We start from the raw sequence: 12,774 nt of genomic DNA, 5'->3' as shown, positions 1-12,774 counted from the left end.
CTAGGGCAGCAGCGGGGACAATTCTACCTGACTGGAGATCACAATCTGAGGACAGAAACACACACAGGCATTCATGTAAAGGTCCACAGTCTCACTTCACGCAGTAAAAGTGACAAAATATCAGTGAGTAAAACTGACAGACAGGAAGCATATCTATATCAGACAAGAGCCCATTGTTGAGGAGAAACAAAGAAAACAAAAAACCCCTCAGACAGAGCAGGCCGACCTGTGCCCTTTGTCACTCACTCTCGTAAGCTAGGAGAGACTGACAGATACACTTGAATATCAGTTACTCGCTCTTGTTTTTTGACATAAACTTCCCTGCCCTTTCCACCTCTGGCACCCTGTTCCCTGCCAGCTATTCATATTCCTTCCCGCCTCGGCTGTGCTGGCAACCCCTGTGGGCACCGCTCTATGAGAGTTCACGAACCCAAGCACACAAACTAAGGGTGTGTGTTTCGATATCCTCACCCAGACTATAAATACCTCATCGGCTCCAGATGTGGTGTCATTCTATTCACATCAAATTAACCAATCCGGATGGACATGTCCCCTTAAATCGCTGTTCATCAGCTCAAGTGTGATGTCCTAATGAGCGCCTGCCCGTCGATACCGGTCCACATAACAGCGGGCCCTAGAGGGGACAATTAGGGAGAATAGAAGATGTTTTCCTTGATAAATGTTGTCACTGCTAGTATTGGTGCTAATAAGCTATAATTTGTAGGGTTGTAGACTCTGATGACACACACTGTAACAGCACAACTGCAAACAGATGGGCAAGCCCTACAAGCCTTTACATTAAAGTGACACAAATGCTTTCATTAACTCAGAGAGGTGGGAGTTTCAAATATGTATGTAGTGTTTACGAGATTAAGCCTGCATGGGTAACATACTGGAAATTTACAAATGTGCTGTAGTGTGCAGAGAGAGGAGGAAACGAATGTAATTTTCCGGTCCCATCATGAGTTTTGTGATCATTAAAGCCCTAATTCGGCTGGATGCACGTTTGCAGCCATTTTTCTTTCTGCACATTTTAGTGTCAATTTGAAATCTCTCACAGTGTACTTATTATATCTATTTGGAGAATTATAAGGTAAATTTAAAGTACTGGATCAGTTAAACTTGTTACGAATGCTCTGGCGCTCTGCCTTTTTTATCTACAGGAAAGTCTGCAGTTGTGAGTGGTGGCTGAGTTTATCTGGCTCAAACTAAACTGTTTTATGCAGTGATTTGTGAGCACTGTCCCTTGAAGAATTTGACAAAATTGAGAAAAACACATATATTTCCTGATTTGTCAGTATAATCATTTAATCCATACTAGAAAATCCCACCAGCGATCAATCAAAATTCCAAAGACATTCAATTTGCAATAAAATGACAGAGCAAAGCAAATGATCGCTTCTAAGAAACAAATGTCTACAACTTTTATTGGATAAATCACTTTAATGATTAATCTATTAAACTGCCACAGAAAATTTTCTGCTGATTGGAATATTGATCAACCAACTAATCATTTCAGCACTGCATGATGGCTACTGATGGTTAGAGGAGAAACTGATGGATTTCCTATTAAACATGCACGAGTGTGTGTTAAGCTCTCTCCCATCAGAACAAAAAAGCTCTTCTTGCTGGCTCTAAGCAGAGGGACCAGATGAAGACTGAGAGGCCAGAGAGACAGATCATCATAAAGACACTGTGAGAACACAGGTGGCATGAGACTGCACCGCACTGTCTGATGTGTGGGTGAGTGACGGCTACCAGTAGAGCAGGGTTTACTCAGCCCATCAGCAAACGCGACACAAACGCCAGTCTGCAGCACTCGCCTAAATTCACCACGAGCAACTGAGCATAAGCCTCGTCGATCTGCTCTCCATCCCTCTAACTTTTACTCTCCCCTCAGTGTCAAAATCCTGCCAGAATAGTGACAGGATGATGTGTATTGTTGTCAGTGTGGCACTGTGCCATTACCATAAACTGTCACGTGCTGTTTCACTTGAATCAATATTTACCCTGGTGTGAGAAGCCTTGTTAGGTAGTCATCTGACAGCAATTTTTCTGATTACAGGCTTATTCAAATGTGGTATAGACAGGGAGAAAAAAATGCATAGAATTTTCCTTGTATCAGAAGTGAATTTAGGAAGGTACTGGAGCTTGCACGTAAAAGCCTGCAGTGCTGTCAAATACCATGCTGGCTCTGCAGGCTCTGTTTTGTAAATGAGAGGGTAAGTATTACATTCAACTATCAACAGCAAAATAACAAGGCGGTTTAAAATGAGGTGACTCATGTGTCACAGCGGATAATAACTGATGACTTAGGGGGTTGTTCTGCTTTCAGGATGCTCACAACTCAGTCAACGTTTAATGCATTAATTTACAAAGAGCCTTAAAGCCAGCCTCAGTACAGCTAAATCTACTGTATCCAATTCCTTTTCATATCAGCTCAGCAAAGCCACCAAAATCTATCCTTTATGCACCATACCAACTCAAGTCTTCAATTTAATTCCCCATCTGTGGCCAGCTTGAAATATTATCCAAGAAATGAGATCCGTGACCCTGAATACAGAGTGCGAAGCAGCGTAGGGAGCAGGACGGAGACGTGGCCTTATTCGGTGTCTAAGAGGCATGCCTTAGTGTGGAGAGGAGTCCTGGATCTCCTCCCCAAGTGGCATGGCTAAATATTTGCCCTCCTCCACTTGGCTGTCTAGACACATCCACTCAGCCCCCTTCCCATCACTCCCGTGTTCTGCTCAGAAGCGGCGAGCGCTGGCACGGTCAGGCAGGCAGGTCGCCAAACCTACGACAAAAAGTTTCTCCTCACTGCCAGAGGTCACGCAAGTTCACCAGCCTAAAGGATGGGCTTCGCATTTTTAAAACCTCTGGGCTGTCATTTGGGGAGTCACATGCACACCAAGCCGGGGACAGAAGAAGAAGAAGGAAAAAAAAAAAAAAAAAAAAAAAAACACACTGTCAAATGGTCTTTGTGCTTCCCAATGATTTGGAGAATGGAAACCTCAGAACTCGACGAGCAGTCTCCGCGGACCTCTCTGAGAGAGTGTTCCATATTCATTACCTTTTTTCCACACTTATATGGTGGGGTTTTAATTGCCCACAATTCACACTAAAAAGCTAGATGAGCGGAGTGAAAGCGCCATGCCTCTAGAGAGGAAGATGAGGGAAGTCCACCTCCACCACACTCCTGATAGGCGCATAACTACTAATAAGAGTCCTCATTACACATAACCAGATTATTCCCTCAGCTATTATTCCAAGTTAATTTTTCTTCTCCGAAGACACTCACAGTCACAGGGCACCTACAAATGATGAACCAGTGTGCTTCACTGCTATGTAGCATATAAATTCCAAGAGACCCAAAAGATCATTAAACAAGTCAAACAGAACATCTTTAATTTAATGACTTATTCCATTAGAGGTAAGAACGCAGCTCAAATCTAGTAACTTTATATTGCATACTCAAACATCGCAACTTTGCCTTAAAACTTATTAATTAATATGACTTCACACTATAACAGAGGGCAGTGGAACTGAGGCAGGTACTTGCACTTTTCTTGACTACTTTATGCAGCTGTATACAACTATTCCAATGCATTAGAGAGATGAATATCAAGTTTTTAAATCTACTCTCATTTACCAGCTGTATCAGTTTAATTTCAATAAAGTCAAAAAGTAAATGCTAGAAATAGCAAAAATATTTATTTTGTTACTCTTTGGTGGCTGGGTACCGCTATACTGAACCACCTGTAAAAAGGCACACATGGTGCATCAGTATTATCAGTGTAATCTGAAGTTGTAAATCAGTTAATCCTGCTTACTTTTTTTTAACAACATTGGTAAGCAAGGTAGGGCTTTGATCAAAAATGCCAAATATGTTAGACTGAACCTTGAATGAGACAATTTTTTGCCTCACCTAATAACCAAATATCTTTAGATGTTTAGACTGCTGAAACATGATGTCTTCGTGTATTTTGTTGAAATTATACCATTTGTTCTGTCATTTTGTTTAACAAATAATTTATTAACTAATGAAGAAAATAATCTGCCGCTGGGCTAATGAACACACAATGCTATTAACAAATATGCCTCCATTTGTGGCTCTGGTACGCACGCTGTTAGGGGTTAAGCAAAGAGAGGCAATGTATTAACACTACATTTTGGTGAAACTTTGACTCTTATGAAGACATATGGGGTAGACAACAGAGAGGTGGATTACTGTGGAAGTAACATCAGAAGATTTGATAGCTCATGATCCTTTTTTTCCTCTGGGAAAAAAAATCACTTCTGAACATCGTAAACGACGTGAATTCAAGCTGAGCACAGCTGTTGTTCTCTGTAGGAAGACAAAAAAAACATTTTTTAATGGACACCTTTTAAAGGAATAGTTCAGCACTTTAGAAATAGACTTACTACTTGACAGTAAGTTGGGAAGGAGACTTGTCATACTAAAAATACAATTTGTAGCTTTTTCACTATGATTTTTTTAAAACCTTCCTGGTAGGCATAGTTTAGGCAGTGACTGACTAGCCATTTCCCTTGTTTTAAATAGTGTATGCGATGCTAACCAGCTGTTGTTGAAGCCTTGAACTTACTATAAAGACATGCGAGAGTTAATACATCTTATATCATTTTGCTATACAGCAAAAAGCATTTTCTTATCCCAAATAGTCAAACTGCTACTTAAATGGGTGGGATGGCTACCATGTAAGAACGTGGCAGCAATGTTAAATAATGATGATAATGGATGGACAGCTAAAGCTTGTGGTCCTAAAACATGACTGGTTATTGGTTGCTATAATGCTAACAAATTTCCCCCACTTTCTCACCGACTTTGCCAACTACTTCTCTACTAACCTGAGAAACTGCCAGTCAAAGTCTCCATGTAGAAGCGGGGGTAAGAAGCATGAGTGAAAGAGGGGGCAGAGCGTATGTGTGTGACAGTGAGTTGGGAGAATTGAAAGGGGGAAACAAACAGACATACCAATTAAAAAATTCAAATGCAGCACAGCGATAATAGTAGAATTATTATGTTGTAATACAGAACCAGTGACTTGCCTCGCTCTGGTCCACCCACCCATCACGTCTCATAGGTCAGACCGCTGATATACTGTACACTCTAAAATCAGGAAAATTAAACACTCACTTTATCTGTGCAATAAGTAGCAAACAAAATAATATACTGCTGTAATAATTTTCAATAAATTCACAATACGTTTGCAGTGTAACAGTACACGTTATGTACATTTGAATCCAAAACCATGTGCACAATAAATAAATAATCAAAATCAGACTTAAGAGCCTTATTCAAAAGAATTAGCAGCATCTCAAACTTTCAATATTGCTACATGTTGAGTTACAATGTGATGAGAAAGCAAACTGTTATAGAAGATGAGGAAACATGCCTGTTACACATGCTGTTTTTCATTGCACTGCACCGCCTGGTTGTTCTGGGCTCTGGTTATATTCTGTCACATTAATGCTGGGATAGAGGATATGTTGACAGAGAGAGGACATTGCACATTGAGACTGTAGGGCTTTTCTAAGGCTGGTGGCAGTGCGACACAAAGACAAGTGTGCATCTCTGCGCGTGTATGTATCTGTGCATAGAAGTAGAGGATTGCCTGTGGAGCAGAGCATGTGGATGCCCACCCACTCAGCAGCCTCGCGGCCCTCGTCATTTCGCATCAATCCACAGCCCCTCAATATAAATAGGACAGGCGTCCTAAAGCTACGCAGTACTATGAGAGGCAGTGGCATTATGCATCGACCCTGGGCCCCTCAGCTTGAAATATGACTACCCCAGCCTGTTTTAATGGCAGTTCCCCTCTCACTTGCACACCACTCTGTTAAAAGGGAACTATTTTGGGAGTAGGAATACAGGAAATTGATACACCTTACCATTTTGGTACTGAATACAAGAATTCAAGACAAACTGCTGCTAAAGGACGGATCAGTGTAACTGCAGATTTTGGAAACCTCATTTTAATTCCACATTTAAAAATCTCATCTCTAAAAAAAACTTTTCCAAGTACTGCTTTTCTGTTTGTTTGTTTCTTGTGTGGTTACTGAAACTTTTACACAGTTTGAACAATTTTTACCCAGCAACAAATGCTAACTGAAGCATGTGAACACATGAAGAGAGAGGGAAAAAAATTAGACCCACTATTTTTGTCATATTTTCCCAATATTCAAGCCTCAGTAGATAATCTAGAGACATAGATTTTGCTTTCTTAGCAAACTTTAAATGTATGTAAAACACTGAGTATGCTACACGTTATGTACCTTATGTTATTTAAAACTTGTCTGTCTGGCTTCACAATTGTTAAGTGTGTTTGATGAAGCTTATACTTAATTTTACCTACAACAATGTGCAAAGTGAACCACATATATAAGCCATCATAAGCCAATGGGCTGTAAGGAACCGAAGGTGGTGCACTAAAATAGAGAGTAAAGTTCCACACGGTAGCTTCCCTGTGGCGTCACAGAAGCTTCACACTTCATTACTGCAAATCCATCGACGTGTGAAACTATTATGTGGGAGCAACAGGAAGGGAAATGTGCGCTTGTGCACGTGTGTGTGTGTAAGGGGTAATAAGTAGGAGTTGTAGGGTAACAAATAACCACCCTTCCACAAAATGCTTTCTAGAAGCAGGATCAAACCATTCACTTGTGTTTTAACTATATTCAAACAGCTGGAAGGTGTTGTTAGTTCTCTCAGTGTTAGATGACAGGACAGGAAGAAACATCATGCAGGGCATTTTCTTCTTCAACAGGTCTGCAAACAACTATATTTTAACAAATCGACTCTGATGCAAATGCACATTGGGATTTTAAAATGAAAAACATACTAAGTGAGGTTCAAATGCCTGTCATGCAGCTAAATTCATCTTCATCCATCGTCTTCAGCATAAACAAAGAAATAAACAAATCTGTCTTCTACTTCCACCCAGTGGCCAAAAACAGAATGTCACACATGCCGATCATCACTAAAGTCTGTATTTCGTGTGACTCAATTTACATATATACACTGAATCAAATACTACAAAAGATAACAGTAAATACTTTAAAAATGTGCATAACTTCATCATGCAACATCTGTTTCGCAGTAATGAAAATTGCTTCCGTCAATTATTTCTTCTAGCCTCATTGCTACTGAGGCAATAGTCTCCACAGAGGTTTATAATCACACAGAAATTAATCTTCAAAGATGACTTGTCCCAATTTAGAAGGCGGAAACAAATAGTTCTTTAGTATTTTTGGTATGTTTTGATCACGACTGTCTTCTGCCAAGAGGTGTTTGATTGCCAGTTGCCCACCGAGTTTACAAAGAATAGCTCATTATTTGGAAATCAGCATTTCAATTAGACTAATACTGGCACGCCTCCTGCTCAAAGCGTGATTGAGTGCATAAGTACTTGTATAAACTGCGGAACAATCAAACATTAATTTTCAATCAAAAACTTTGGTATTCGTGGCAGTATCCCAGGGCACTTAAGCGACTGCCAATGCTGGGCATTTAGCACCGATTCAATTTTTGGCTGCTAAATCAATTTAACAAGCAGCATGATAAAGTTATCACAGAAAATGTTATTCAGATGGACAGTTGACAAGACCTGTGTTCATAGACTACGAGTTGTAATTTAGCTTTATAGGTGCACCCCTGAAATATAATCTGTGTGCGTGATTTACTCTGCAGGGAGCAAAGTGTAGGGACCCTTCGTGTGGTGGTTTGGTAAGGTAATCACAGAAATTAGGAAAGACTAGAAAATACAGTCTATAAGCTACTTGTATGAAGAATGGATGCAGAGTTTCTCTCATTAAACGACGACAGCTTTCGTCTCAGTTTAACTACAATCTTGTGGCTGAAAACAGAAGAAATTGCAAAAGAATACAAAAAAATGCTAATAGTGTCACGCTGTGAATAAATATTACAGCTTAAATTCATGTTGAGACAAAAGTTATAAGTAAAAAATACACATTTCTATGACTGCATAAACATTTTCGTTATGTTTCAAAAATGCTACAATTAAAGAAAAAATAGTAATTGGCACGCAAACTGCCTCAGCATTTCTTTCAAAGCAACAGCGAGAGATAAATTTGATTTTTTAAGTTCATATAGTCAGCCAATCAGCTGCTACATTTGTGTATTAGCTTGTTACAAAATAAAAACGATTCATTACCTTGGTCGCGCTTTTTCTGTCCTTTGTATTGAAATGCTGAATTATCAAACACCTTTAAAACTTTTTCTTTTTCGCAGGCAATGACAACGGACAGCCGAGCTGCATCGTAGGACCCAAAGGGGCCAAGATGGCTGCGCCCTTGACAGACGCCGGGGAGTTTGAAAGCTGGCTAAATGATCGACTGGACTCGTTAGAAGTGGATCGTGAAGTGTATGGGGCGTACATTTTAGGGATTCTACAAGAGGAGGAGACCGACGAGGAGAAAGAAGATGCGCTTCAAGGAATTTTATCTGCATTTCTGGTGAATATTCGAAGCGCATGTTCGGTTCTCCCAACAAGGCTGTGTTTTCTCGTCTGTTGCTGTCCGTCTTCTCGGTCTCCTGGTAGCTTACCAAGTGACAGTGCTGATGTCAGCCTCTATATGTGGCACTAATTATCGACCGTAGATGCTATTAAGTTTCTTTAGCTAAGATCCAGCAGTAATATAGGTCAAATTGTTTCGCCAAACCCCATTAAGAAATCGCCAGGTTTTAGATGAATGTGGTCTTAAGCCGCAATGATGCGCACCACGTAACAAATAAAGGATATTCTACATTTCCCGAGACGTTTTTACGTTTGCGGCTCAGAAAAAAATACAGTAAATCACCTAGTGCAGGTTATATATTGATAAAATAACGTATCTAAATGGCCGACTGCAGATATGACATCAGTGCGTACTCTGATGCAATTAGCAGTACAGTACAACTTTAAACTCCATCAAATGGACGTGAAGACTGCTTATTTGCACGCCCCAATCGATTGTGAGGTGTATATGCAGCAACCAGAAGGTTTTGAAGTAAAATCAGACACAGGTGAAAAACTGGTCTGCAAACTAAACAAATCACTATATGGTTTGAAACAATCTGGCAGGAACTGGAATAAGATGTTACATGACCATTTGTGTGAAAAAGGTTACAAACAAAATCCTGTAGACCATTGTGTATATTCCAGACAGACAGCGAGTGAGACAGTGATTCTTATCATCTGGGTTGATGATGTAATCATAGCTGCCAACAGTGAAGACGCTATCAGAAACGTGAAACAAATGTTGAATGAGAAATTTAAAATGAAGGATCTTGGTGAGCTTAAACATTTCTTGGGTATTGACTGTATACAAGAGAACCATGAGATAAGACTAAACAAGACACGGTACGTCACAAAAATCCTGGAAAAGTTCAAAATGTCTGACTGTAAGCCACGTTCTACTCCTTGTGAACTCAAAAATGACTTTGATGCACATGGTGAATCAGTTGATTCAGGAAAATATAGAGAATTAGTGGGCAGTTTGATTTACTTAATGACATGTACAAGACCAGATTTGAGTTGGATAGTGAGCAAACTGTCACAATCCCTGTCTGAGCCAAAAGAGCATCATTGGACAGCAGCAAAACATGTATTACGTTACCTTAAGGGGACACTAAACAAAGAGCTGTGCTATAAAAGGACAGAAGGAAACCTAAATCTTATAGCATACAGCGATGCAGATTGGGCCACAGATTTGAGTGACAGGAGAAGTACAACGGGTTATTGTTTTGTACTATCCAAAAATGGGCCAGCGATCTGCTGGAAAACCAGGAAGCAAGCTACAGTAGCTTTGTCAACGTGCGAGGCAGAGTACATGGCGATGGCCGCCACAGTACAAGAAAGCTTATACCTCTCACAGCTACTTAATGGCATGGACATTAAAAGGCAATATTCACCAGTTACCATTCTTGCAGACAATCAAGGTGCAATTGCATTGTCCAAAAATCCTATAAACCGTCAAAGATGTAAACACATCGATGTCAAGTATCATTTTATTAGGTCTGCTATAACTGAGAAGGAAGTACAAGTCAAATATTGTGCAACAGAAGACATGGTAGCAGACATCATGACTAAGTCTGTAAGTAAAGTGAAAATAGATAAATTTACGCATATTTTGTTTGGAACATAAATGTTAATATGTGAATATCATGTAAATATGTATATCATGTAAATGTGTAATGTACAGTGTTAAGAGCAAGTGGGGGTGTTGCCCTATCATATATGTATGTGCTCTTAATCTGAAAGGTATAAATACGGAAGTGTGTGTTCAATAAATGATGGCGCAGAGGAAGGCGTGTGCCTCTGATGTAAAACTCTAACAACGTGTATGTGGTTTATTCCTCCATGAGATGTGCGAGTTACCACGGTATTTCTGCCCTAGAAAATGGAACGTGCAACACTAAACTTCTTGTTTTATCACTGCTCCTGACAAAATATGTATTATGTAGTGAGGTCAGAATTTGAGTTGTTACTTCTGTGTGACTTGCTTGAATTCGCTGTCATTTGTGTACAGGAGGAGAACACAGTGGAAGATGTCTGTAAACAGATCATAAAGCAGTGGGAAGAGTGTTGCAGCAAATCTGCAGCCAAAAAGGATGCTGATGATGGTATTGTATGACTGATTCATTCTCGATACCATATTTATTGTCCTTGACTCAGAGTTACTCAGTTGGGAGTAAGGGGAAAGCAAACAGGACAAAAGCCAAAGCATGGGAGCGAGTCAGTGTTTAATAATTACTAATGATTAAAATGCAATAGTGGTGTTTAAGCACACAGGGTGAAAAGAGGTGAGTTAAGAAACACTCAGTACATCATAGGAAGCCCCCCAGCAAGCCAAGCTTATTGAAGCGTAACTAAGGGATGGTTCAGGGTCACCTTAAATATAACCTTTTCAACATTTTAAGCCTACTCTTAAAAGTAGAGAGGGTGTCTGTCTCTCAGATCCAAACTATGAGGTAGTTCCACAGAAGAGGGACCTGAAAGCTTAAGACATTACCTTCAACTCTGCTTTTAAAAAATCTAGGAATCACCGGTAAGCCTGTAGTCTGCGATCAAAGTTGTATATCTTCTCTACGAAGAACACAAGAATAAATTCATCAAAGGATGGCAGATTCATCGGTTTATTTAAATCCAGACTGAAAAGGGAAAAGACAGCTTGCTACTTAGGCTGTCTTTAATACTGGTTAAACTTACAGAAGCATTACATCTATGAGTTGAAGATCGTTTGCCTTGAGTTTAAAGCAGAGTGCTTTGTGACACTTCTATCCAAGGGAGAGATTTCCTGGAAACACTAACAAAAGCAGCCCCCAAGACTGAAACGCTGAAACCAGAATGTAGGCTTGAGTTTGGAATGAGAATGTTGACTATGTACATAACCATAAGGAAGTGTTATGCTGTGTGGAGACAGATTGCCCTCATGGCTCCATCTGCTAGTAAACCTATATACTGACAGCGAGAGAGGAAAAAAATCTAAAATAGCAAAAGCACATTTTATTTTGTCCTTTCTTCTCTATAGCAGAGGTCCAGGCCATTGCCAGTATGATAGAAAAACAAGCTCAGATTGTGGTGAAGCAGAAGGAGGTGTCTGAGGAGTCCAAGAAAAGGAAAGAAGCCCTTCTCGCTCAATATGCTAATGTAACAGACGAAGAGGAATATCCTTGATTTATTGATTGAAAAAACAGTAAGTCTGCAGTCAGTTTGGCAATCATCCATATTTTTCACCATGCAAAGGAAATGAGGGAAACTGTTTGTCTCATCCAGTGCAGTCATAACCCTTAAGATGTCAGTTCTTTCCTTGACTAAAGCACTGAAGCTGAAGAAGAGGAGCCAACAACTGGAAATATCACTGGAAATGATAAAAGTATCCTTTGTGCAGATATTTTACAATTGTATGTAACCAAGTCTAACCCAAAGAATGGATAATTGATACATAACCATGATTTGTACAGATTTTAGTTTTCTTCCACTTGTCCTTTACTCAAAGTGTCAGGCCTGTTCAAAAACACCAATGTGGAGCTGGTGCAGAACAGACAAAAGCAAAAGCGGGACCAGGCTCGCGAAGAAGCCCAAAAGAAGAAGGAAATGGACAAGATGCAGCGAGAGAAGGACAAACTAGCTAAACAGGACAGAAAAGAGAAGGAGAAGAAGCGTACACAGAAGGGTGAACGCAAAAGATAAAACCAAAAGCAAGGACACTTTGTAAAAAAGAGTTTTGCTGCAATATGAAAAAAAATAAGTCTGGCTCTTTTTCAGCTGAACACCCTCCACATCAGACCCTTGTTTGTTTCTCATAATGTGTGTGAATAACAAACTATATGTTAAGAATAAAAATGTCTTTTGTTTTCAGAGTTAAACAGATGATGTTTAAAAAAAACAAAGCTGTATGTCAATGATGAACATGGTCAATCCCTTGTTAGTCAAATTTTCACTTAAGTCTGCCAAATATAGTTTTTCCAACATATACATAGTATGCTTTGAGTTGGCTAAAAGTACGTTTATCCTTAAATGATGAAATTATACTGCTGAACCTGAAATTGAACTAATCGTAGGGGGGGGCGGGAAGAAACCCGAATAGTTTTAACTCAACAGTTCAGCCTGTTATCCTTTGCCACAACTTGCAAATGCCTTCATTTTTCAAAACATTTTTGATTAAAGGCATGTGCTGCTGTAAGAACTCAATGGTTTTTTTAAGAACAAAGCAGTTGTAAATGACCTCAAATATATTATGTACCATCATTTT

At 39.7% G+C, this 12,774-nt stretch overlaps 1 protein-coding gene across 2 annotated transcripts; it reads left to right on the top strand.

The window, feature by feature from the left end:
* The first annotated feature begins 8,284 nt into the window (after positions 1-8,284).
* ccdc43 (coiled-coil domain containing 43) lies at positions 8,285-12,708 on the top strand. Of its 2 annotated transcripts, none has more exons than XM_084925444.1 (5): positions 8,285-8,493; positions 10,549-10,642; positions 11,554-11,686; positions 11,843-11,895; positions 12,025-12,708. In XM_084925444.1, the coding sequence occupies exons 1-5, from the start codon at positions 8,320-8,322 to the stop codon at positions 12,210-12,212; spliced, it is 642 nt and encodes a 213-aa protein (XP_084781570.1). In that variant the 5' UTR covers positions 8,285-8,319; the 3' UTR covers positions 12,213-12,708. The 2 variants fall into 2 exon arrangements, with proteins under 2 accessions (XP_084781570.1, XP_084781568.1); XM_084925442.1 differs by having other exon boundaries at positions 11,551-11,686.
* The last annotated feature ends 66 nt before the right edge of the window (positions 12,709-12,774 follow it).

Source organism: Perissodus microlepis, chromosome 4 (assembly GCF_051167445.1).
Source record: "Perissodus microlepis isolate ML-2025 ecotype Zambia chromosome 4, ASM5116744v1, whole genome shotgun sequence".
Lineage (NCBI taxonomy): Eukaryota > Metazoa > Chordata > Actinopteri > Cichliformes > Cichlidae > Perissodus > Perissodus microlepis.
This window is presented reverse-complemented; position numbering and strand designations above follow the sequence as displayed.

What these genes read in the sequence shown, in the direction of transcription:
- ccdc43 (XM_084925442.1), top strand. Translation starts at nt 8,320, where the DNA reads ATGGCTGCGCCCTTGACAGACGCCGGGGAGTTTGAAAGCTGGCTAAAT. An exon ending in CAAAAAGGATGCTGATGATG is followed by an intron (nt 10,643 to 11,550) that starts GTATTGTATGAC and finishes TCTTCTCTATAG; the next exon opens with CAGAGGTCCAGGCCATTGCC. An exon ending in AATGTAACAGACGAAGAGGA is followed by an intron (nt 11,687 to 11,842) that starts ATATCCTTGATT and finishes TGACTAAAGCAC; the next exon opens with TGAAGCTGAAGAAGAGGAGC.